This window comes from Panthera onca, chromosome A3, assembly GCF_046562875.1.
Source record: "Panthera onca isolate mPanOnc1 chromosome A3, mPanOnc1 haplotype 2, whole genome shotgun sequence".
NCBI classification, from domain to species: Eukaryota; Metazoa; Chordata; class Mammalia; order Carnivora; family Felidae; genus Panthera; species Panthera onca.
Window position 1 is genome coordinate 2,496,295 of NC_138341.1, and position 23,637 is coordinate 2,519,931.

A 23,637-nucleotide genomic window follows, 5' to 3' on the forward strand; every position below is an offset into this window, starting at 1 on the left:
TCCTCTGAGCTTTCAGTGAGTCATAACCACAGATCACCATCACACATATGACAGTAACGAAAAAGTCTGAAATATTGAAAGAATTACCCAGATGTGACGCGGAGACACGGAGTGAGCCAGTGCTGTTGGAACAGTGATGTCACCAGACATGCTTGACTCAGAGTAGCCACAAACCCTCAATTTGAAAACAAACAAACGAACAACACCCCAGCGTCTGCAAAGTGCAATAAAGGAAAGTTGCAACAGTGACACGAGGCATGCCTGAATAGGAAGCCCCTCTCCGGTTTTGTAGGATACGTAACCTTAGCTGATTAAATGATCTTCCAAGTTCATAGAGATGTCTTGGTGTTCATAAAACAAGTTGAATTTGTATGGCGCCTTTCTCCATTAGCGATGGGAGACTGTGCCTTATACACAGGGGTGCAGGGAGAGGGGCCATTTCCCTGTCTTCCTGAGGGCCACGAAAACAGGGTGTCCTTCCTTCTGTTTGTTGACATCGCTTCTCCAAGATGATCTTGGAGAAGCGGTCATGGCATAGATTGAAACTGATAAGAGAACATTAATATGTAACGACCTAAAAATTATTTTTAAAATATTTGGGAATTGATAAGGAGAAGCAAAGTGTTAACCAGAGGAAGTGAGCATTCAAATGAACCTTAATCGCTTCGTCGGCCATGGGCGCAGGGGGAGGCGTGCCGGACGGAGCACGCTGGGGTCGGGCGCCCGCCCTGCCCCTGGTACCCGCGGCATCCGAGCAAGTAACTCAGACTCTGAACGTTATTTTGCTCATCTACGGAATCGAGGGCACGCGGCCCTGTTGTGATATTCAATGAGAAAAGTGACGTGAAGGTGTATCGAAAACTCTAAACTGTAAACAGACGTAGGGCAATTCTTCATCGTGCGCTCTCATCCCTGGGAGCTTCCCCGAGCTCTGTAGCTCTGCATGCATGTGTTGTGTAGAGGCACCTGCGTCTCCCGGCCTGGCCGAGGGGCCCCTTCCTGCTGCGACTCACCGTCATCGGGATCTTGACTTGGTTGCCAGCCGTCTCCGCACACCTGATTTCGACTGGTCCTTTGGGTGGCATCTTCCGGTCTCTGTGCACCAAGCGGATGCTCGGGATGAAACCCTTAATATCCCTGCGCGGTCCAGGAACGCATCTCCCCTGCCTGCACCGTATACTTTGCTTGAATTTCTTGGCAAATTTCACAGGAATAAGGCCTGTGGCATATGTGTCGTGGTTTCTTTCAAACGAGATGGTGACACGTATTCATCGGTAGGAAGAAAAGAATAAGTAGCTTACAACATGGCTGGAATTTAGTCTAGGAAGGGACCCGAAAGATCCAGTCTCCCCATTTCCCCTGCAATTTCTCTTCTGAGGAGGTTCCGCTCCCGTCACCACCCGGGTCTTCTTTTTTAGCTGTGAAATAAAAGGTAAGGACAAAGTCCTTGGTTTTCAATCTTTGAAAGAAAACATGGGAAAATTTTAGAGTGGAGACATCTGGCAGGCAGCACCGGCCTGAGGGGTCAAGGTTAATACCATCAGTGATAAATAATGTACTAGATGTCTTGCTATGAGGCGGTGAGAAGGGCTCTGCTTCTCTCTAGCAGTGTAGTAGAATAGTAGTGTTCCTCCAAAGCCATGACTCCAGTCTATTCCTGATAAAACATCAGTTACACCAAACTGAGGGACATTCTACAGAATACCCAACCGGTACTCTTCAAGAAAAGTGTCACGGTCGTGGAAAATAAGGAAGGACCGAGAAGCTGTGACAGTTTGGAGGAGACTAGGAGACGCGGGGACTGACTGCAAGGTGCTATTGAGGACTGGATCCCGGGACAGCAAAGGGATATGAATGGAAACACTGGTGAATTCCAAATCAAGTCTGTAGTGAAGCAGCGTTGTCTTACTGTTGATTTTAGTTTTTATAAACGTACCTTGGTTGTGTAAGATGTTAACACCAGGTGAAGCTGGGTGAAGAGAGGATTGGAGCTCTGTCAGGATTGGAGAGTGAAGTTGACACGGGTCGTTACCCTGTGTGGGAAAGACGAGGCCCAAGGTGTGGTCTCAGGAGAAGGATAGAAAACAGGGTCGCTGGATGGGATGGGGCTGTAGAGCTGAGAGGCCAACACTGGAAGGTGTGTCTCGAGTGGCCGCTGAGATCCCCAAGGACAGTGACGGGGGCTCTGTTAGGGGGAGAGAAGGGCTGCGGGCTGGGGGGTCAGGAAGGGAGGGCCATGGCCACTCCAAGGAACATGGGTGGGAGGAAGAGTCTGATGACATGGGCTATGAAGAGGGAGGAGGAAGGGCTGAAGGTCTAGAAATGGCAGTGAGGAGTGAGGAGGACCCGTCCCCTCCTCCAAGCATGCGGGAGAGACAGCCGCCACCACCTGGGGACACTGCGGGGGAGACTGTGTCCTCAGGAGGGTATGACTTGGGTAATCTCTTCTGCGGGGCACTTTGAAGCTTCTGTACCTCTGAGCCAGCAAAATCGCCTCTGGAAGTTTATCCCAAGGCTACAAAATCAGACAATTTCTTATTCCCCATTGCCACCCTTGGCGTGGATTACAACTTCTAACAGAGGGTGGCGGGTCTGTGACTTCAATTTATTTCCATTTTGGGGGGCTTTGCTCTGCTTTCCCAATTTTCTATCATAAGCACATTTGAATACTGAAAATTAAAATTATTTTAAGAGTAAAAATGTCTATATTGGCTGCAGGCGGGCTCATTAGGCTAACCTGTTTGTTATTCCGGGTCGCCAGGGGGAGACGCGTCCTTCAAGCCACTATCGGAGACGCCGTGAATTCAAACTATTTTTTGATTTAACTTGTAATTCCCTCTAAGGACTTGGAAAATGCCTTTGCTACTTTATTCGAAAACATTCCAGCCCACAGAGAAATCAGACGGCTAGGTAATCGTTACAGAATATGAAAGTTAAATGCTACCTAACTCTGGGCTTCTAACTTACCGTGAGTGAATTATACCTTAAACCCAAACGCTGGATTTATTTTCACCAATTTGAGCCTGACATCTTAATTCACAACCAGCAGCTGCCGTGTATTCCGGCAGTCACTAAGCTAAGTGCAAGCGGACAGGAGTCTTCAAGGCAAGCGCTGACGACTCTACGCATGGCACACTCAAGTCACATTATGCAGTAAAGCAGACGAGTGATGGAGTTCTTTGTGGACGAAGGTGGGGGTCTTTGTGAACTCATCCAGCTGTCGTGGTGCGTCTGGTTCCCGGTGGTCTCTGACCACCTGCGATGTCGTCGCAACCAGCCTTCTCCTGAAAGTCCTGGTTCTCGTTCACTCTCCTCTGCCCCGATTTTCAGACTCCCCAGCTGCTGCTGTTGGCAGTTTAATCTCTCCAATCAAATCTTGTAACAGCTTCTCGAATTTCTTCCTCCAGTGGCTGTCAGCAACCCCAGCTGCTCTTGTATATCTTTTTCATCCTGCTCGCCAAAATGTCAGGCCTTCAGTCTAGCTGTCTGGCCCCGGAGTTCAAGTTGACTGAAGCGCTTATTAGCAAAGGTATTTCTGTGTTACTCACGCCAGTGGAAACCTTGACACAGAGCTACACTTAGAAGCACGCATCTATAACGGAACAGATATTTTCACGCTACGTGCGTGAATCGGCAGAGATGGCACAAACCTCCCAATCCCCGAAGCCAACGCAAAATTGCCAGATAAGATGTTAAATGGGGCAGATCCGCAGAAGCTGGATTGCCTTCATTGACGTCGTACCGCGTGGATTAGCATGTTATACCTTGCAAGCGTTGACATAAGTCATACGTGTCTACTTTTAGCGTTTTTCATTTTAGACCGAGTGTTCTATTTTTATTGCTATTTACTCCTGGGGTTTTTGAAAAACAGCTGCTGTGTAAGTCGAGCTGGTTTACATTTTCTGGTTGTTCGGAGGGTGCACCCAACGCCTGCATTTTACAGTTTACTTGGTGTAACGGGAGAGACTCTGTTACCTCCTAAATCTCGTGTGGAGCCAGGGAAACACCACCTATGCCCCCAACTGCCCTCGATGAAACCACATGAGGAAACAGTTGAAGAGCAAAGAACACCGTCACTAAAGGCCTTTTTTCCTCAGAGGAAGAAAAATAAGATCACAATTTTGCCAGTTGCCCTGTAATCTCAGAAACTACAATTTACCTAGTGTTGGCATGACTTCCTGCGTAATAATGCGTGATTATCCTTTTACTGAAATTGGCTCTAAATTCTCTCAAAGCCAGTCACCATGGGAATATTCCAGCAATTCTTTTAGCTCTTACATCTAAATCTCGTAATATGTAAACCCGTTGGTCCGTTGATTAATATCTGGATGTTTCTCTCTTTTTATCATCTCTCAGGACCCTCAGTGAGAATAAAAAAGTGGTTCCGTTTCCTGGTAAGAGAGTGAATTATCGATGATCGCTTACGGGGTGTGTATGACCCGTGCGGATGGCTGCTCTGGGCTCACTTTGTCCATTTGTGAGTTTTCCCTTTTGAAAATGTCCGAAGCAGGTCGCTTTATGCGTTGCCCCAGCCTGACCTGGCCGTCCACGGCCATCTGTTTACAGGCAGCCTTCCGCTCGGATTACGTGGCTTTGAACAAACGACTTACTCCTTCCTGACTAAGCAGGGACCCCTCTAAGCTGCATTTTACATGGCTCGGTTTCGAGGTGACTTAACAAGTGCAGGTTTGGACGTCACCATAGGGTGGCGCTGTCTGTCGGCTCACAGTTCGTGGAATTGCTTTAATATTTCACTGCGTACCCTCGCGATAGTTGGAAAAAAAAAAAAAAGTAGGGAAGAGAAAAAATAAAGCTCCTGAAACTTGTAACACGAAGTACGGGTTTCAGACAGGAGACTTCAGACCAATAAGTGAATACGTGCCCCTAAGTGACCCATTTGTAGCCGTTATTAGAGGTCTCTTGGATCGGGGGTTCAGTCCTGAAGGAAAATACAGCACGCGTATGTGACACTAGCAATATCCCACCGGCGATTGCATTTGAGAGGCAAGGAGAGCTCAGGGCGTTTTGAAATCACGTTTTATTATATATTAACATAACGCATATAGTATTTTATGTTACATTAATATTTAATGTAATTTTATATTACATTTTATGGTAATACATTACCCGTAAACATGCTTTGATATCTTCGTTCTATTTTTAACCTTGCACGTTCTAATTTTCTCTGCTTTTAGGATTGCCTTGTTTGCAGGGCTAGGGGATGGCTGGTGCATTCATTCTTTATTGCCCTCTTTCATTTATCAAACATTTTCTGAGTACCTTCGGCCTGTGGGGTTGAGCTGGGTGCCGGAGAACAAAGAGGGGGAGGCAGCCTCTTGGCGACCAGTGGGGGCGGCGGACTGTGAGCGGGGATCGCACCCACCCGCAGGAGGGCGCCCGCGGGAGGACGCCGAGCTTCTGAGCCTGCATGGCTCCCGGGGTTTGCAAAGCGCGGCCGGCCCGGCGCCGGCCCTCGCCGCCTCTGCCTTTCCTTGGACACACAGTCGTGTGCGTCTTAGTCCCCCACCCCACCTTTGCTGTTTAAACGTGCATGTGATCACGGTGACTATCGTATCACGTATCCGTCGATTTTAACAGCTCCCTGTCTGCTTCCATTCACTGGTCTCCATAATCCTACATTTTTAAGATTCAGACTTTTACCCCAATTTTTCAAGAAGGGAAGAACTGAAACCCAGAAAGGGGAAGGCGACTCGTCCAATATTACTGTTGAAGTCGGGGGTGGGGGGGTGGGGGCTGCGGGGCAGGGCTCCCAGAGGAGCTGCCGGTTCTGCGCTGGGTACTTGCTGGGCGCCGAGGGTGCATGCGAGTGAGGCTCGGACTTGCTGTGCCCGAGAAGCTCACTGATACCGGGGTTGGGGGCGGATGCATAAGCGGAGGTTGTGTGGGTGCCGTGGAAGGCCCCTGAAGGAGAACACGGGCCTGTCTGGGCCGGGGAGGGGCTGCAGGGACTTCCAGGTGGTGCCGTGAAGGAGAGAGGGCGGCTCGGGTGGGGTGTGGACGGTCCGTGGGGAGCCGCCAAGCGGGCGCCGCGGAGAAGGGCCCGCAGGTGCCACGGGCGCAGCGGTGGCCGCACGCGGCAGGTGCGGGGGTCTGCGGTCCCCACAGGCGCGTGCGCGGCACCGGTGGGGGCGGGAGGCGCGTGTCCATTTCAGGTGGGTTTTAGGTCCTACCGGGTAGGCTGGGACCCGTGAGGGCGGAGTGTCGGGGACTTTACACAGAGATTCTCTCTGGATCGCGCGAAGTGTAGCGAGGCCTGGAGGCTCCCCTGGGTGTCTCCCCCCAGCGGTGACGCGGGGGCCTCGGTTTGGGCGCGTCACCGTCCCCCACAGGTGACGGTGGGGTTTGCGCGGGGAGGAGGCGGGGAGGAGGCTGCCTCAGGCCGTCGCCTCCTCAGCCCAGAGCGGCGGGCATCTCGTCTCACGGCCCTTTGGTCAGAATGGGCGTCTGGCCCCGCGTGGAGGCTGCGGTCTGGAGGGGTCTTTGGTGGCTCCGCCCCAGGGATGGGGGAGGGGAGCCGGCCTGGCGGCCCCTGGCATCACCGCCACAGCCTGATGTGTCATTCTGAGGGTCTGGGGCCTCGTGTGTCAGAGCAGGTGGGTGACATCATCGCATTGATGTTTAAGATAATGATGTGGCCATCAGGGGAGAAGGGCAAGGTGACAGTGTTACCTTCATTCACAATATTCTGTGGTGGAGGCCCGGACGGGACCGGGCCGCAGGGAAGGGACTTTGCAGGAAGACTTGTGAATTTGACCATATTGACCAAACTTGGCCACAGGTTGGATATGAGGGGCAAGGGTGAAGTTGGAGGTTCTGGGCTGGGGCCTGGGTCTTGCTTCCGTGAAGGAGAGAAAGAACAGGTTTTGGGGGAAGGCAACAGGTAAGCATGTCCGCTGACACTCCTGCCTTCTCGGAGGTTCCGGGAGGCCTCTCGCTGAAGACGCCATTCCGCAGGTACAGCAGTGGTGTTTGCAGTGTGCAGAAGCAGCGTTGATTCCCTGTGCCCAATGGCACGTTTCGCCGTAGGAACAGATGGTACCATCACCGACGAATGTGGTTTGGCAAGTGACAGATTCCCAAGTACCTCATAATCTTCCTGCTTCCATAGGTTGTTTTCATGTGTTGGTGCCTCTTCTGGAGAAAGACAGTGGTTTTGGATTCTCCTGCACTCTGATTCGTCCTTTCTGATTTTACTAAAAGTGCCTTTTTTATGTTAGTGAAAACACAAGAGTCTTTCCTGTGGTTTATCAATTTTTAAACAACTGGTGGATTACATCTATTTAATTAATATTAGCACATCATTTATACTGGCTTCTCTTGACCTTCTCCGATTCTAGCACATCCTACCTATTTTATGCTTATTTAAGATTCTATTTCCAAGTGAGAATAAAAGTGATAATGTACGTAAAGCACCTTGGACGTGTAATAGCCCATGTGAGAATTATTTTTATTAATATTATCACTATCGATATGAAATTGATGATATAGTAGCTATGTTTGTTATTTTATGATTTATTTCACTTGATTTAGATGGCTACTACGTTTATTGGTGATTTTGTTTTATTTTTGTTTACTGGAGAAAAAGAACCATATGACCTTCTAGAGGGAAAAAACACACCTGTACTACGAGAAACCCCAGTGAAAATAGAAGACCAAAGACAACCACCAACGGGACAGCGATCACGAGAAGAATCATCATCAGGACGATCAGAAGAAAAGCCTGAAGAACAAGAATTGCTCGAACAGCCATCCTGGGGGCAGCCATCCCAAGAACAGATACCCGACAAATGAGAACCATCTGAACAGTCATCCTTGACACAATCATCCCAAGAACAGATACCCGACAAACGAGAACCATCGTACCTGAACAGCCATCGTTGGGGCAAAAAGAGATGACGCACGGAGGAAAAACTGAACAAATGCCATGAAAACAACTTATCAGCTATGTTGTAAAGAATAACAGGCAGAAGCTAGAAAGGATCGTATGGCAAATGAAAAGAAAATTAGACATTTATTTCACGGTATGCTAAAGAGGTATGCTAGTACAATATTAAAATTGTGCATTTCATATTTTGGTGGTCAAAGTTTAAAAAAACGATGAAGACTAAATTCATCTGGAGTTCCTTCCCCTGTTCCCTGAATTTTAGTAAAACTGGGAGGGGAGGGAAGTGATTAGTGAGACGTAATGTGTATCACCACCTGGCTCACACCTTCATTTCTTAGAGCATCGGTCCATATCTAGTATTCCGGGTGACTCAGTTGCCCTGAAAATGACACATATTTATTTACACAGTTATCTATGGTTAATTTTTTTCTGTTTAACAGTGAATTAGGGTTTCGTATAATAATTGCACATATATATACACGCACAAACATATACATCACACACACACAAATGCTTTATATGTCAGAAATTGATAGTAGAACCCATGGAATGGTACATTTTTGGTGATTAAGAGAATGGGTTCTCAAGTCAGATAATACAAGTTTGGCCTCTCCACTCATTAAGTGTGTGAACTATGTCTGTGCCTCAGTTTGCTCCTCCATAAATTGAGGCTAATTATAATACCGAATTCATAAGTTTTTGGGATATTTTAAAGCAATAACACTTTATTTTTAAGGTTTATTTATTTTGGGGGGGGGTAGGGGCAGAGAGGGGGAGAGAGTGCACGCAAGCAGGGGAGGGGCAGGGAGAAGGGGAGAGAGAGAAGCCCAAGCAGGCTCCACGCTATTAGCTTGGAGCCTGATGTGGGGCTCGATCCCACGAACTGTGAGATCATGACCTGAGCCAAAATCAAGAGTTAGACGCCCAATTGACTGAGCCACCCAGGTGCCCCTAAAGCAATAATACTTATTCTAAGGTACTTAGAACAATGCTGGACACACTAAAATATGTTATTACTGTTATTTCATTTTGGTTGTTTTTCTGTTTGTTATTTTATTTCCTTAATGTTTATTTTTGAGACAGAGGGAGACAGAGTGTGAGTGGGGGAGGGGCAGAGAGAGAGGGAGACACAGAATCCGAAACAGCTCCAGGCTCTGAGCCATCAGCACAGAGCCCGATGTGGGGCTCGAACCCAGGAACTGAGATCATGACCCGAGCCGAAGTCGGACGCTCAACCGACCAAGCCATCCAGGCGCCCCTCTGTTTGTTATTAAGTGAGAGAAGACAAGCAGATCATTCCGCTCAGGTTCTCTGCTAAGATCATTATTGTATTTGAGCTTCTTACCTGCCAGAACCAACATGGAAGCAAGGATTTTCAGACTGTCAGGGTCCAGGTAGAAATCAAACCTGTGCTGCACCGCTGGTTAGTCACAGAGTGCTGACGTGTGGAAGGAGAAAGGAAAGCCGTTGTGTCGCCATCATTATGGATTTTTTGGTTTGTTGTTGGACTTGACTGTAGCATTTACGACTCCTTAAGGAGGGAATTGGGGTCAAATGGAAACCATCTCCGTCTCATCTTTAGCTTTTTTTGGCTAACGAGTTTCTGGTGGAGAGCCCGTGGGTGTTGATGTCGCTCCATGCGTCGTCCCCGTTTTGGTGCTTGAGAAAGAACGTTACAACAGCATTCTCTGCTCCTTTTTGCCTGGGGTCTCTGTCCGCTGTCCTGGTGTATGTCGTCGCGTGAAGAGGGTGCAGTGGTTGAGAACCGCTGGTCTGGTCTAGGTGCCACCTGCGTTGACCGTATGCTCTTGAACATTTACGTGTCATTTCCAAGCATGAGCTGTTTTCTGTGAACTGAGAATGTTGGAGCTGCGGGCACCCCCAGAGGTGGTGGAGGGCACAGCAGACGTCGTGGGTCACCATGGGGGTCGGAGGCCGCCAGAGTCCCGTGTGACTGTACCTTTCGGTGGCAGGGGCAGGGCTCAGACTCACGTGTTTCTTTCCTTTCTTCCCCCCCCCCAAATTAGTTCTAAATCCACTGTAATACTCAACCTTATTGAGTAAGTGTGTGAAGCACATGAAACAAGGCTCTCTGAAATTCCTAGTACTATCCTGGCATGATATGGATTCGTTTTATTTTCGCGGATACGTGGATACTGCTTCATCCAATGATGTTCATATTTTGGGCCTAGTTTTAGGGGAGGACCTCCCCCAGGGGGGTCCTTCGGAGAGTCGTTCAGTATTAAAATCGAACGAGAATGCAGACCCAAACAATACCATGGTGTCTTAGTACATGCGAAGACGTGGGGCCGAGGCTGGAATGGGAGATGATGGATGAAGGGTTATTTTATTTTATAGTATTTTATTTATTTTATTTTTAATTTTAATTCCAGTGCAGTCAACATACAGTGCTGTATTAGTTTCAGGGGTACGAAATAGTGATTCAACACTTCCGTGCCTTACTCAGTGCTCATCCTGAGATGCATTCTCTTCCTCCCCGTCACTTGTTTCCCCAACCCCCTGCCCCACCGGTGACCATGGGTGTGTTCTCTAGAGTTCAGAGTCTGTGTCTTAGTTTGTCTCTTTCTTCCCCCTTTTTGTTCATTTATTTTGTTTCTTAAATTCCACTTATGGGTGAAATCATGTGATATGTGTCTTTTTCTGACTGGCTTATTTCACTTAGCATTATACCCTCTAGATTTATCCATGTTGTTGCAGATGGCAAAATTTCATTTTATGTATTTATTTGTGTATTTATTTTTTACTTTATTTAATTTTATTTTTTAAAAAATATTTATTATTGAGAGACAGAGAGACACAGAGTGTGAGCAGAGGAGGGGTAGAGAGAGGAGAAGACACAGAATCTGAAGCAGGCTCCAGGCTCTGAGCTGTCAGCACAGAGCCCGACTCGGGGCTCGAACTCACAACTGTGAGATCATGACCTGAGCCGAAGTCAGTCGCCTAACCAACTGAGCCACCCAGGTGCCCCCCCCCCCCTTTTTTTTTTACTTTAGAGAGAGAGAGTGTGAGTGTGGGAGAGGGGCAGAGGGAGAGAGAAAGAGAATCTCAAGCAGACCCCATGTCCAGGCAGAGCCTGATGCGAGGCTTGATCTCACGATTGTGAGATCATGACTTGAGTTGAAATCAAGAGTCGGATGCTCAACCAACTGAGCCCCCCAGCTGCCCCAAGATCTCCTTCGTATGGTTGAGTAACTTCTTCTTTATCCATCCATCAGTCAATGGACACTTAGACTGTTTCCATATCTTGGCTGTTGTAAATCATGCTGCTATGAACATCAGGGTATGTGTATCCTTTCAAATTAGTGTTCTTGCATTCTTTGGGAAATACCCAGTAGTGCCATTGTTGGATCATAGGTAGCTCACTTTTAACCTTTTGAGGAGCCTCCATACTGTTTTCCACAGGGGCTGCACCCGTCTGCATTCCCACCAACAGTGCATGAGCGTTCCTGTTCCTCCACACCCTTGCCAGCGTCTGTTGTTTCTTGTGTTGTTGATTCCGGTCATTCTGACAGGCGTGAGGTGATATCTCATTGCAGTTTTGATTGGCTTTTCAGGAGAGGGCTGCTTTACATCAACCGCTGGACTAATGAGATATGAGATGACCAGTGAAATAATTTCAAAATAAATTTTCAAGGCTGTTTCTGTAGCTGTACCTGCCTGGGAGCAAACTGCTGTCTGGATGCTCTGGGATATTTTCTTTTCTTTTCTTTTCTTTTCTTTTTTTTTTTTTTTTAATATATGAAATTTATTGTCAAATTGGTTTCCATACGACACCCAGTGCTCATCCCAAAAGATGCCCTCTTCAATACCCATCACCCACCACCCCCCTCCCACCCCCCATCAGCCCTCAGTTTGTTCTCATTTTTGAAGAGTTTCTTATCATTTGGCTCTCTCCCACTCTAACCTCTTTTTTTTTTCCTTCTCCTCCCCCATGGGTTTCTGTTAAGTTTCTCAGGATCCACATAAGAGTGAAACCATATGGTATCTGTCTTTGTCTGTATGGCTCATTTCACTTAGTATAACACTGTCCATTTCCATCCACGTTGCTACAAAGGGCCATATTTCATTCTTTCTCATTGCCACGTAGTACTCCATTGTGTTTATAAACCACAATTTCTTTATCCATTCGTCAGTTGATGGACATTTAGGCTCTTTCCATACTTTGGCTATGGTTGAAAGTGCTGCTATAAACATTGGGGTACAAGTGCCCCTCTGCATCAGCACTCCTGTGTCCCTTGGGTAAATTCCTAGCAGTGCTATTGCTGGGTCATAGGGTAGATCTATTTTTAATTTTTTGAGGAACCTCCACACTGTTTTCCAGAGCAGCTGCACCAGTTTGCATTCCCACCAACAGTGCAAGAGTGTCTCTGGGATATTTTCATGCAATACTGTAGATTCTCAACATGCCACAGGCTGCCATCTAGAAAAGCACCCAGAACATGCAGTAAAATGATAACAGTTTTGGGAAGTTCTCTTTTAATCTGTTTTTCATTTTATTTTTTTTAATCTTTATTTTTGAGAGAGTGAGAGAGACAGAGTGAGAGGAGGGGAGGAGCAGAGAGAGAGGGAGACACAGAATCCGAAGCAGGCTCCAGGCTCTGAGCTGTCAGCACAGAGCCCAACAGGGGGCTCAAACCCACGAACCATCAGATTGTGACCTGAGCTGAAGTCGGACACTTAACTGACTGAGCCACCCAGGTGCCCCATAATCTTTTTTTTTTTTTTTAATGTGTTTCAGATGGCCTGGGAGTAGAAACCAATAAACTAAAAAAAAATCACTTTTCTATCTACCTGACATCAATATTCCTTCAATCATAGTGTTTCCATCTTGCATATGGACATTTTAACAGTGAGAGCACCATGTCTGGGGGAAACAAACCCATGCACGGTGTCTTCTCAAAAGCTAAAGATGAGGGTTTTCCAAAGGATCCCATAGTGTTCTAAGTCCTTTTCTTGGTGGCATTTCTTTTTAGTAAACATTTGAAAGAATGACATGTAGTTCTTCGTAATTAAGCCTCACAAAGATCATTTGGAAAATCGGAGGAATTTGGAATCACCCGTGCGCATAGCCCCTTGTTTGTTTTCCTTGGAATGTGTTTTGGAAGATACTGGTTCATTATTGGAAGGTGTTGTTCTCCCCAAGAGGGATCTAGAACCTCTGCTATATGAAGTTCTAAGTATGAAAATATTTTACCCTCTGAATGATCAGTTCAAAAGGAAAACATATCCAAGTTTAGCTGGGAAAAGGATTTTCCTAGTTTACTTATGTATTTTCACAAAGACAAAAGCGATAGTCATACAACTAAGTGCAAAGATGTGAGTTTTCTTCAGCAAAGATTTTAATGTTAGCAAAGAGCACTTATCTCTCTTCCGTTTGCATTCTAGTCCTAGTTGAAGAAGCTGTAGGCTGTTTGCCTTTACATCTGGGTGAAAAAAAAAAAAAGAAATAATGTGCTATTTACAAGGCGAAATTTTCACAGGAGAGACTTCAGTGTCATTTGGCGGGTACAGAACACTGTCACGTTCAAACCTGAAAGGTATTTACTGTTACAACTATGGTTAAACTATGACGACCATCGACAATAGACTCAATAGTTTCATCTTATTATATTTTTACCGATGCTTCAAAATGTTTCGGAAATTGGTCTGCATTCAAGTTTTTTTACTTATTTATTTTTTAACGTTTATTTATTTTTGAGACAGAGAGCGACAGAGCATGAACAGGGGAGGGGCAGAGAGAGAGGGAGACACAGAATCCGAAACAGGCTCCAGGCTCTGAGCCGTTGGCACAGAGCCCGACGCGGGGCTCGAACTCACGGACCGCGAGATCGTGACCTGAGCGGAAGTCGGACGCTTAACCGACCAAGCCACCCAGGCGCCCCTCAAGTTTATTTTTATTTAACTTCAAACATCATTTGACTTGTTTCATCAGATGATTGAACATCATTGAACATCATCAAATTGTTCACCTGATGATTGAACATCATCAGATTGTTCAAAACTCATACTGCCCTTTGAAAACAGCCAGACTTTATGTACTGTACGGGCCCATTTTCAGAATTTTCAAAGAATTCTCATTGTTTGTAATTCCATTTTCATACGTTCTAAATCAAACTAGTCTTTTATAAAAAGTTGAATACGAACTTTTTTTTCCCCCTGTAGAGTAATTTTCTTTGTTGGAGTTTCTCGGGGTCGCTGTGTCGATTCTCAAAACCACAGGTTGAAATCTGTCCCCGGAGCACACCTAGGGGGCTTAGGGTCTCTCGCGCTTGGAAACATACGAAGACTTTCAGGGATGTTTCTGCAAATTTAAAATGTATTAAAACCCATTTGCTTCTCTGCTAATTAGGTAATACTATCTGTTTCTGTGTTTGTTCAGAGAAAGTAGGGCAGATTTGGGCTCTGTTTTCTGTATTCCTTTTCTAGTCTGCCTAAGAAACACTGACCAACCAAACCTACAGGCAACTAGCTTTCTTCAGAGCTGCAGAAATACCAACAGAAACATTAACACACATTTCCACCCCACCCTCCAGCCCCCGCCTTCCACCCAAGCATCTTGTTTGTTGTTTTCTTCAATTTAACGACTGTCTCTGCAAAATGTATCGACCTAAAAGACCCACTACCACCATTTCACTGGCGGATCTCCTCAGAGTGGTTGAGACTCCACATGGGACCCGCGGTTGGTGAGTCATAACCCATGTCGGCTCTTGGGGTTGATGCTTCGGCATTAGGAATATTTTGCACGTTTTTTCCTTTGAATCATTTCTCTTCTATTGGTGTTTCTTTTCGTGGAGGGACAGTTTAAAACGTGGGGGATCTTATTACCACGCTGAGCCCCTGCCACCATCAAAAAGATTTCCTCCAGAATGAAGCTACGAATTGCCAATTTCCCGTTATGATTATATCTGGAATGTGTGACCCTCCTCCTTTAAGTTGCTTGATCTGTTTGCCAAATACATTTGATTGGGTTTACCTATGGAGTGGCTAGAAATGGAGTAAAACAGAAAGCTATGTTGATAAAAATTAGACTCTTTCGTAATGATTTGATGAATTATCCCTCCATGTTATCGCCCACCAGGAAGCTATGTACATGTAATTGCATCTTCAAGAATCAGTTTGATCACTAAATTAATTAGACAAGGTTGGTGAAATCTATGGACTCCTGTTTCTTGTGATTATGTTTATAATGATGCGCAGGTCATTTTTCCTGTATGTCCACTTTTTGAAAATATGGAGCATCAAAGTTCTAATTGGTAAGAGCCTCTGTGATGCCTTGTGGAATAGTTCTGTATGTTTCATAAGAGAAAAATGACGAGCAAGACCCATCAAAGCCCCACGCTGACAGAATTTCTATTCCAGTAGGAGAAAGAGGTTAGTTGAGTCATAGGAGCGCTGCAGTCCAGTCCTGATTTAGCTCAGTCCCTAATTGGATTAAAATACCACCCCCACTAAAAGTCTAGCAGAAAGGGGAAGTCCTCCCTGGGGAAATAACATGGTCCTAAATGCCCAATGCCCTGCATTCAAGAAAAGATGATCAGGTGTGAAGAGACACGGGATTATATCACTGAGAATCAAGAGAATTAACAGGAAAAGCACAGGGGATGTAGTGATCTCACACTACTCTGCTGGTGTCGGCAGAAAAGAACTGTAAAATAACAATAATCGGCATGTTCAGGGACATAGAAGGAAAAGAACAGAGACTTTTACCAAAGAGGTGGAATCTACAAAAAGGGATCGAAAGGAAATTTTGGAACAGACCACGTGACACAGGAATGGAGATAACTTATCAAATACAGCAGAAAACAGGATTAGGAAACTGATAAACCGATCCAGAGAAAATACACTGAGGCACGCAGAGAGAAAATACTAGAAAACACATAAACGACTCTAAGAGATCTGCATGATCTCGTGAAAAGGTTTAATATAAGTGAAATTGGAGTCTCAGAAGGAGAGGACAGAGGGCCTATGAGAGAAGAAGAAATGGAACTTTGGGAGAAGCAATCCTATTAATGGCAGCAGGGAGATGGGGGGGGGGGGGCGGGTCCAGGGAAGTTTTTAATTTCCTTTCCCTTCTTGTTCCTTTGCTTTTCTTCTTTCCTTTCTCTTTCTCTCTCTCTTCTCTCCTTCTCCTCTCCTCTCCTCCCCTCCCCTCCCCCTCCCCCTCTCCCTTTCCCCCTTTTCTTTCTTCCGCTTTCTTTCATATGATTGATGCTCAAAATGTTGCAGGCCATTATTAGGATGATTCCATAGAAAGAGTGCGACGGGCCAATTTTAAGAAAGCCATAGGGACAGAAGGCAAGAGCACGTGGAGGGAGGGCTATTTGGATACTTGGCAGGAGGGAGTGGGAGAGTGATATAGATGTGGCCACAGTTGTAGGTTTGCTGCTGGGAATCTCAGGTTGCTTTAATAGGTTTTAATGAAATATGCATTGGAGTCAGTGATGGAGACTCAAGGGGGGATAAAAGAAACTGTAAGAGAGAGCAAAAGGATAAAATACACTTACTAGGAAAAGGGGCAGTGATATGTACCAAGTTCAAGGATGGGCCTTGAGATTAAAAAAGAGGCAGAGAAGAGAAAGTAAGGATGGGAGGTTCCTTCACCTGGAAGATGAGAGGGTTTTTTTGGACAAAGTTTGTAATCTTAGAAGATAGCTTCGAGAAGGTGTGATGCTTTCGGACCTTGAGGGATACTGTGATACAGGAGGCCAGGCTAGAGGGTTCTAAAACTGCTCTTAAAAGACAAGCCTGGGGGGAGAAAAGACAAAACCAGGAAAAGGAGTATTCGTTGCTATCATGTCAGGAAGAATTGTGGGAGCCTAAAGAAATCTAACACAGAGAGGGAGAGATGAAGTTTAAGAGGGTGCAATGGAATTATTTTCTTTCTTTCTTTCTTTCTTTTTTTTTTTTAAATGTTTATTCATTTTTGAAAGACAGAGAGAGACACAGTACAGAAGGGGTGGGGCGGAGAGAGAGGGGGAGCAGAGAATCAGAAGCAGGCTCCAGGCTCTGAGCTGTCAGCACAGAGCCTGACGCGGGGCTCGAACCCACAGACTGCAAGATCATGACCTGAGCTGAAGTCGGACGCTCACCCGACTGAGCCACCCAGGCACCCCGGAATTATTTTCTTAAAGGGAGCCTAGGGTCATGAACCTTGAGACAGGAAACCCATTAAAGGTGCCGGTGGGGATTCAGTAATCCGTGCGATTGGACAACTGTCCCCTAAGGACTCAGGACTGAGAAGGCAAGAGAGAGTACTTCTAGCACAATCACATGAGTGCAGATTCTACAGTATTTTGGGCAGGGGCCAGGTCTAAACTGCGTGGGTAGTTTACAGAGTCGGGTGTATAAGGGCAGGTACAGAGCCCCTTCTAGAACGGGGGCTTCTAGAGGACTGGCAGGTGAAGTTGAATCTGGTTACATGTAGACTCGGGAGCGAATAGTTCTGGTGGAATTTTACACCATAGAGAACTGAGAAGGCACAACGCTTGTATGAATAATAAATGCTTTGACAACATTAACATTTACCAATTTTGTACCATTCACTGTGGGAATTCCCTCAAGGCCAAAATTGTGGAAGAATGCCAGAAAACAAATCTCTGGGTTGGGAAAAAAAGGGTGCAAAGAAATCCTGCTGGTGTGACAGGAGTCAGAACCTAATGGGGCAACAAGGAAAAGTGAGAACATAAGCAGAAGAGGAGAGTTTGCAAACTTCTGCTGAGCCTTCTTGAACTTGGTAGTGGAAACCAGAAGAAAAAGGAACAACGAGAGGTTATTTCTTCTTTACAGAAAAAGGTAATAGCCAAGGAAACAATTTTAGCCACCGTGGAGGTAGCTAGCCCAGGCAAGTTATTCAAGGCTGGGATTGTGACTGGCTTCCCCTGACAAAGTTGTGGGAAGGGCACACATCGTCCCAAGGATCACTGTTGAGGGGCTGGGGTTCTTTTTGTCCCAGTAATGGCTGTTCTGGTGACTGCTGTCCCAGTGGTGATTCTCTCTGGGCTTCTCTCTGTAGGTCTTAGCAGTACAGGTGATCGGTTGTACTGTGGGTCGCTTGTATATGAGGAGTCGCTTTTTTAAAAATACTGTTTTTAAGATTCTGTCTTTGCCTTTGGCTTTGGGTAGTTTGATTATGAGGTGTGTGGCTGCAGATCTGTGAGTTGATCTGACTCGGAATTTGTTGAGTTTAGTGTTCAGCTGCTGATTGGACAGAGTTTCTTAAACACCTTACCCCAGAAAGTCTCCAACCTTTCCTGGAGAGCTCTGTGTGTGTGTTGGGGACCCTTCGGTATCCAGCAGGGGATGTGCACCTCTTGGGTTGCACGTCTTAGGGTCGGCCAAAGGTGGGACCTTAGGGCCTTCTCAGGTCTTTCCTGGGTACGCACACAGCTCTATGGCCTTGTAGATTCTCAGGAATAGATCAGAACTTCGCAGAGCCCCCTGTTGATATCTGATTCCCTAGCTTTTCCTTTAAACTAACACTTAAAAAGTTAGAATTGTTTGGTCAGCCCTAACCAATGTGCCCCTTCAAGCAGCTGTGATATTAAACAGTTGCCACTGATTGTTTTTCGGAAGCGTCCCAGGGAGACAGGGCTGTTTGTACAGAGAGAGCTCTGAGCCACCAGGTCGAAGAAAAGAGGAGCCCCAGGGGCGCTTGGGTGGCTCAGTCGGTTAAGTGTCCGCCTTTGGCTCAGATCATGATCTCACAGTCTGTGCGTTCGAGCCCCACTCTGCGCTGACAGCTCGGAGCCTGGAGCCTGCTTCGGATTCTTTGTCTCCCTCTCTCTCTGCCCCTCCCCTGCTCATGTTCTGTCTCTCTCTCAAAAATAAATAAACATTAAAAAAAAGAGAGAGAGAGAGAAGCCCTGAGAATGGAGATTTTCACATTGCTGCCAGACAGCAGATACCTGGGTGTGAACCTCTGGTGAGGCTTAAAACCATTCTGCCTTCTCCAGTGGCCGCTAACCTGCAACTTTTCACAGCTTCTGCGGTTAGGAGGCTGTTCGTTTTCATGGCTGTTGTTAAGCTGGGAAGAGGGAGACTGAAGTAGGTTTGCTGTTCTCACTGAGATTCAGTTCTCTGTCTTGACTCCATGCTCCCTGATAGCTGCGACATTTTGGTCAATTTCATCAGTTCCGGAAAAGTCAATTTGGACACTTTTTGGTAGTGTTTTCCTTGCTTGTATAGAGGGGTGGTCTTTGGATGGCCCTCACTCCGCCATCTCGGAAGTGCTTCTCGCATGCATTCTTGACATGCGAGTACCAGGACTGCAGGTTCCCCCACTTCTGCACCTGCTGTATTTTCTTAATTCTGTTCTCCCTTGGTTCGTGTCAGTACAGAGACGCACATCAGCGAGCCAGCTGCCCACATGGGCTCCCAGCTGGGGAATGGCACGTCATGTTGTCTGTCTTGCAAGCCCTCAATTTTTGTGATCGGTAGGTATGGCACCCTCCTTCATTTGACCTTGGGCGGATGTGGGAGGAAGCACTTGTCTCCCTCCACTTGAAGGGAAGGAGGGGAGGAAAAGCAGAAGCATTGTCCGTTGAGCCGATGATTGGGATGATCATATCATCTATTATCTGAACTGGGATATTTTTAATAGCAAAAAGTACTCAATATAATGTAGTATATGTATGTGTGAGTAAAGAGGAAGGGAGAGAGAGAGAGGAAGGAGGATAGGGAGGAGGGAGAAGGAGAGACACACATGCGTAGAAAGACACATACTCACAGGGATGCACACAAAGAGAGATAGATACACAGATACACACACAAAGAAAGAGAGAAACACGCAGGCACATACACAGACAGAGGGAGAGAGAGAGGAAAAGAGATTTATTGACTCCAAATTAATTTTATCATATTGGTACATCTGAAAATAGTTCTATTAGAAAAGCTGTTTTTTTTTTTTTTTAATGTTTTTATTTAGTTTTGAGAGACACAGAGGCAGAATGCGAGTGGGTTAGGGGCAGAGAGAGAGAGGGAGACACAGAATCCGAAGCAGGTTCTGGCTCTGATTGTCAGCACAGACCCCGATGCAGGGCTCGAACTCACGGACCGTGAGATCATGACCCGAGCTGAAGTTGGATCCTCAACCGACTGAGCACCCAGGTGCCCCTAGAAAAGCTGTTTTTAAAAACAACTTTTTAAAATAAAATAAACGGATATCTATGTGCATTAAAATAAAACAAATGGAGATTTTTGATACTGATTATCTGAACTTAAAGCAAAATAACTATTCTTGGTACATATTCATATGTGTTAATTGCATCCTAAAATTATCTGTATCTAATACCATGTCCTTGGTGTTTTCCCAAAAATGCATGTTTTAATATAGTCTACTTAATTTTAATTTTTCATAAAATTTCCAGCAGTCGTCTCCAAAGTAATACTTTGTGGTTAGTTTAGTAACTTAGAAATTCTGACACCTTCACTTGACTCTTTTCTATTCACTTTCAGATTTTAACCGAGAAAATTCTCAGAGGTGCTGAGGAACCTGCTGAGCTCAGAGCAAATTTTGCGAAATATGGAAAATTCTCAATACTGTTTTTTTTGGTTGTTGTTGATAAACTGGACTCTATTCAAAATTAAACCTTCTACTCATCCAAAGCATTTTTTTTTAATTTGCATCCAAGTTAGTTAGCATATAATGCCATGATGATTTCAGGAGTAGATTCCAGTGGTTCATCCCCCTCCCCCATGTGTAACACCCAGTGCTCATCCGGACAAGTGTCCTCCTTAACGCCCTTTGCCCATTTAGCTCATCCCCCCACTCAAAACCCCTCCAGCAACCCTCAGTTTGTTCTCTAAGAGTCTCTTCTGTTTTGTCCCCCTCCCTGTTTTTGTATTATTTTTGCTTCCCTTTCCTTCTGTTCATTTGTTTTATACCTTAAATTCCTCATATGAGTGAAATCATATGATATTTATCTTTCTCCAACTGTGCAAATGACAAGATTTCATTCTTTTTGGTTGTCCATCGATGGACATTTGGGCTCTTTCCATACTTTGGCCATTGCCGATAGCGCTGCTATAAACATTGTGGGGCAAAAAGGGGGACATGCACCTTTGAAACAGCACATGTGTATCCTTTGGATAAATACCTAGTAGTGCAATTGCTGGATTGTAGGGTAGTTCTATTTTTAACTTTTTGATGAATCTCCGTGCTGTTTTCCAGAGTGGCTGTGCCAGCGTGCATTCCCAAGAACAACGTAAGAGGGTCCCCCTTTATCCATATCCTGGCAGGTAGCACCTCCCTTCTGAATTTTTTCCCAGATGAGCTGTGTTTCCAAACCCCTCACTTCCGAGAGCCCTGTGGCTTGGACCCACTATGACCCTCTGGGGGAGGATCTCACCGAGCAATGGCCGGACGCCGCTTGCTTCTGGAACGTTCCTGCAATCACACTGTTGCAGAGGCTCGGAAGTTGTGACTGATTGTCAGCTTGCCCTAGAATAAGTTCATGTGATCTCATGGCAGCAGTGTTTCAGGGATTGTGGTAAGTCACAACACACAACCCGTGTCAGGTTTCACCACACCCTGGCGTTTTTGTTCCAATACCAGCAATCGTGTTCTCTGGGGTCTGCTGGGAACTTTGCCTGTTGGGAGGCTATCCCGTGTCTACCAAATGCCCTCCTAGCAGGGTAGCAGGGGAGCCAGTTCTCCCCATGTGGCCCACGGATCCCTCGGACCTCGCTGCCAGCACCCGGGGATTCGCCCTTCCCACCTGAGCACCGCCGGGTATTGGGCTGTGGAATTTCTAATGCTACTCTGCCCTGTTTATGGAGTCTTAATGATGTTGAAACCCTCTCCTTTCTCCCTTCTCCCTTTCTTTTCAGGCAACTGTGGGTGCTTCTACTCTTTCTCTTTCTCTCCTGCTACTTTCGGAGGGAGTGCCTTTCCTGCACTACACCCCCCCCCCCCCATCTCTGTCCTCTCTCCACAAATACCACTCCCTACCCTCCATGGCTTCTCTCGCCTCCAGCTCACCTCTCCATGCCACGTACCTGCCCAATTCTGTGGCTCAAGTTATGCAGATTGTTGAGTTAATCCTCAGGTCAATTTCCCAGGTGTGCAAAATGGTTTGACACCGATCTAGCTGCATTTCAGGGACGAGAGAAGCAGAGAACGTCCATGCTGCTCTGCCTTCTTGTCAAAAACCTCCATACCGTTTAAAACCTATTGAAATTGTAAAGGTTTCAGGAAAATAGTTTTTGTGGTTATCGTCTCTGTTGCTTCCATTTAGGGCATCTTTCATTGACAAATATTTTTATAAACGTATCAAAGAAGTTGTTTCTGTCGACGATTCCTGAAATGTTTTGTTAAACTTACATACTGCGAAATCACGAAGCTTCTGAATTTTACCTTACTGTGGTACAACATATAAGTTCGTACAGTTAAAAATATTTCTCTTATCAAACAATCCTTCCTAAAGGTTGAGATATTTTCAAGCAAACTTATAGGATTTCAGAATTAAATCGTGGTCTCCAGTTGGTCTCTCGTCATTCAAAATGTTGGACATTTTCCTTGTTTTTGTAAGGGTAAATTTCAATGAGCTCCTGTTTTCAAGCTTTCCCCCAATAATTGCAGGCTGCCCAGACTTCAAGAGTAGCTTTTGGTCCTTTGGGTTGTATAATCTCATCAAAGCTCGCAACAGATTTTGAACAAAATACAACAAAAGTTTAGAAGACTTTAAGAAATATTTAATACACTGGGGAACCCTTAGTTTGATTTACAGAGTGGTTCCTCAAAGCGCAAACGTTTCCACAATGGCTGATGACAGGAGGCAGAGAGAGAAGGGCCTCTTGGCATGCGGGAGGTATTTTTTGTTGGACAACATTATCACAAAAGCATTGTAGTTGGCGTGCTCTTTGATATATAAAAATACCAGCTTTGACAATGACAGCTTTGTTCCGGTGGGTAGAATATTGCATATGCAGCACATGACCATTCCAAGTACGTTTCTACTCCATCAGTCCTCAGTGTGGTAAGAATATCACTGAACCACCACACAGTGTTCCACTTCAGTGTGGACTCACGTGATCCCCACAACCCCATAATTTTGCCTTACGTTCAGCTTTTTCACTGAATTCGCAATGACATTCCCAGTAACGTCAGGTGCTTTCATCCTCAACAGAACGGGATTCCAAAACCATTTGCTTTGTTCCATGAACTGGATGAAAAACTGAATCATCCCTGGAATTAGTTAAATTGATTTTCTATCTTCAGTATTTGGTGTCACTGATATGAAACCGGCATGACTTAAATCTCTGCATGTTCATCTGGACCCAGCACATTAACAGCTACTGCTTCACGTTTTGTATGTGAACAAGAAAGCTCAGAAGGTGCCAGATTAATTCGCAGAAACTGTCACTTGGCCTAATGCAAAGGGAGAAGGTCTGATAACTCGGCCAGTTTCTGTGTGGTTTGGGGTTCCCCGACTGGGCTGGACTCGAGTCACATCACCCCATAGCCCACAGGACAGACTTCTGGGTCCACCTCACATCCTTTGTTCAGCGGGCTGGGTCCAGAGTGGGGGGGTTCTAAGGGTGGCTTCCTGCTGAAGATCCCCGGAATACCAGGGGTACATTTGGCTTGGCCTTCCAGATCTCGGGGAAGGAAGGATTAGGAAGAGTCTATCTGACATCCCAAGTGTTACGAAGTCATCCCACATGGCTGGCAGGGATGTCAACTGTTTCCAGCTTAGGTGGGCTTTGGGAGT

General features: G+C 45.9%; 1 protein-coding gene across 6 annotated transcripts in view; it reads left to right on the plus strand.

The window, feature by feature from the left end:
• DCDC2C (doublecortin domain containing 2C) overlaps window positions 1-23,637 on the plus strand; it is a 110,663-nt gene that overhangs the window by 75,791 nt on the left and 11,235 nt on the right. For 4 of the 6 annotated variants that reach the window (XR_014137383.1, XR_014137382.1, XR_014137380.1 and 1 more), the window contains one exon: window positions 7,601-8,055. Coding sequence is in view for 2 of the 6 variants with exons in the window: in XM_081795150.1 (XP_081651276.1) it covers window positions 7,601-7,624 (24 nt within the window). In the remaining 4 variants the exon portion in view is untranslated. Of the gene's footprint in view, window positions 1-7,600; window positions 8,056-23,637 lie in introns of those variants that run through there. The other 2 variants (XM_081795150.1, XM_081795151.1) reach the window with 2 other exon arrangements.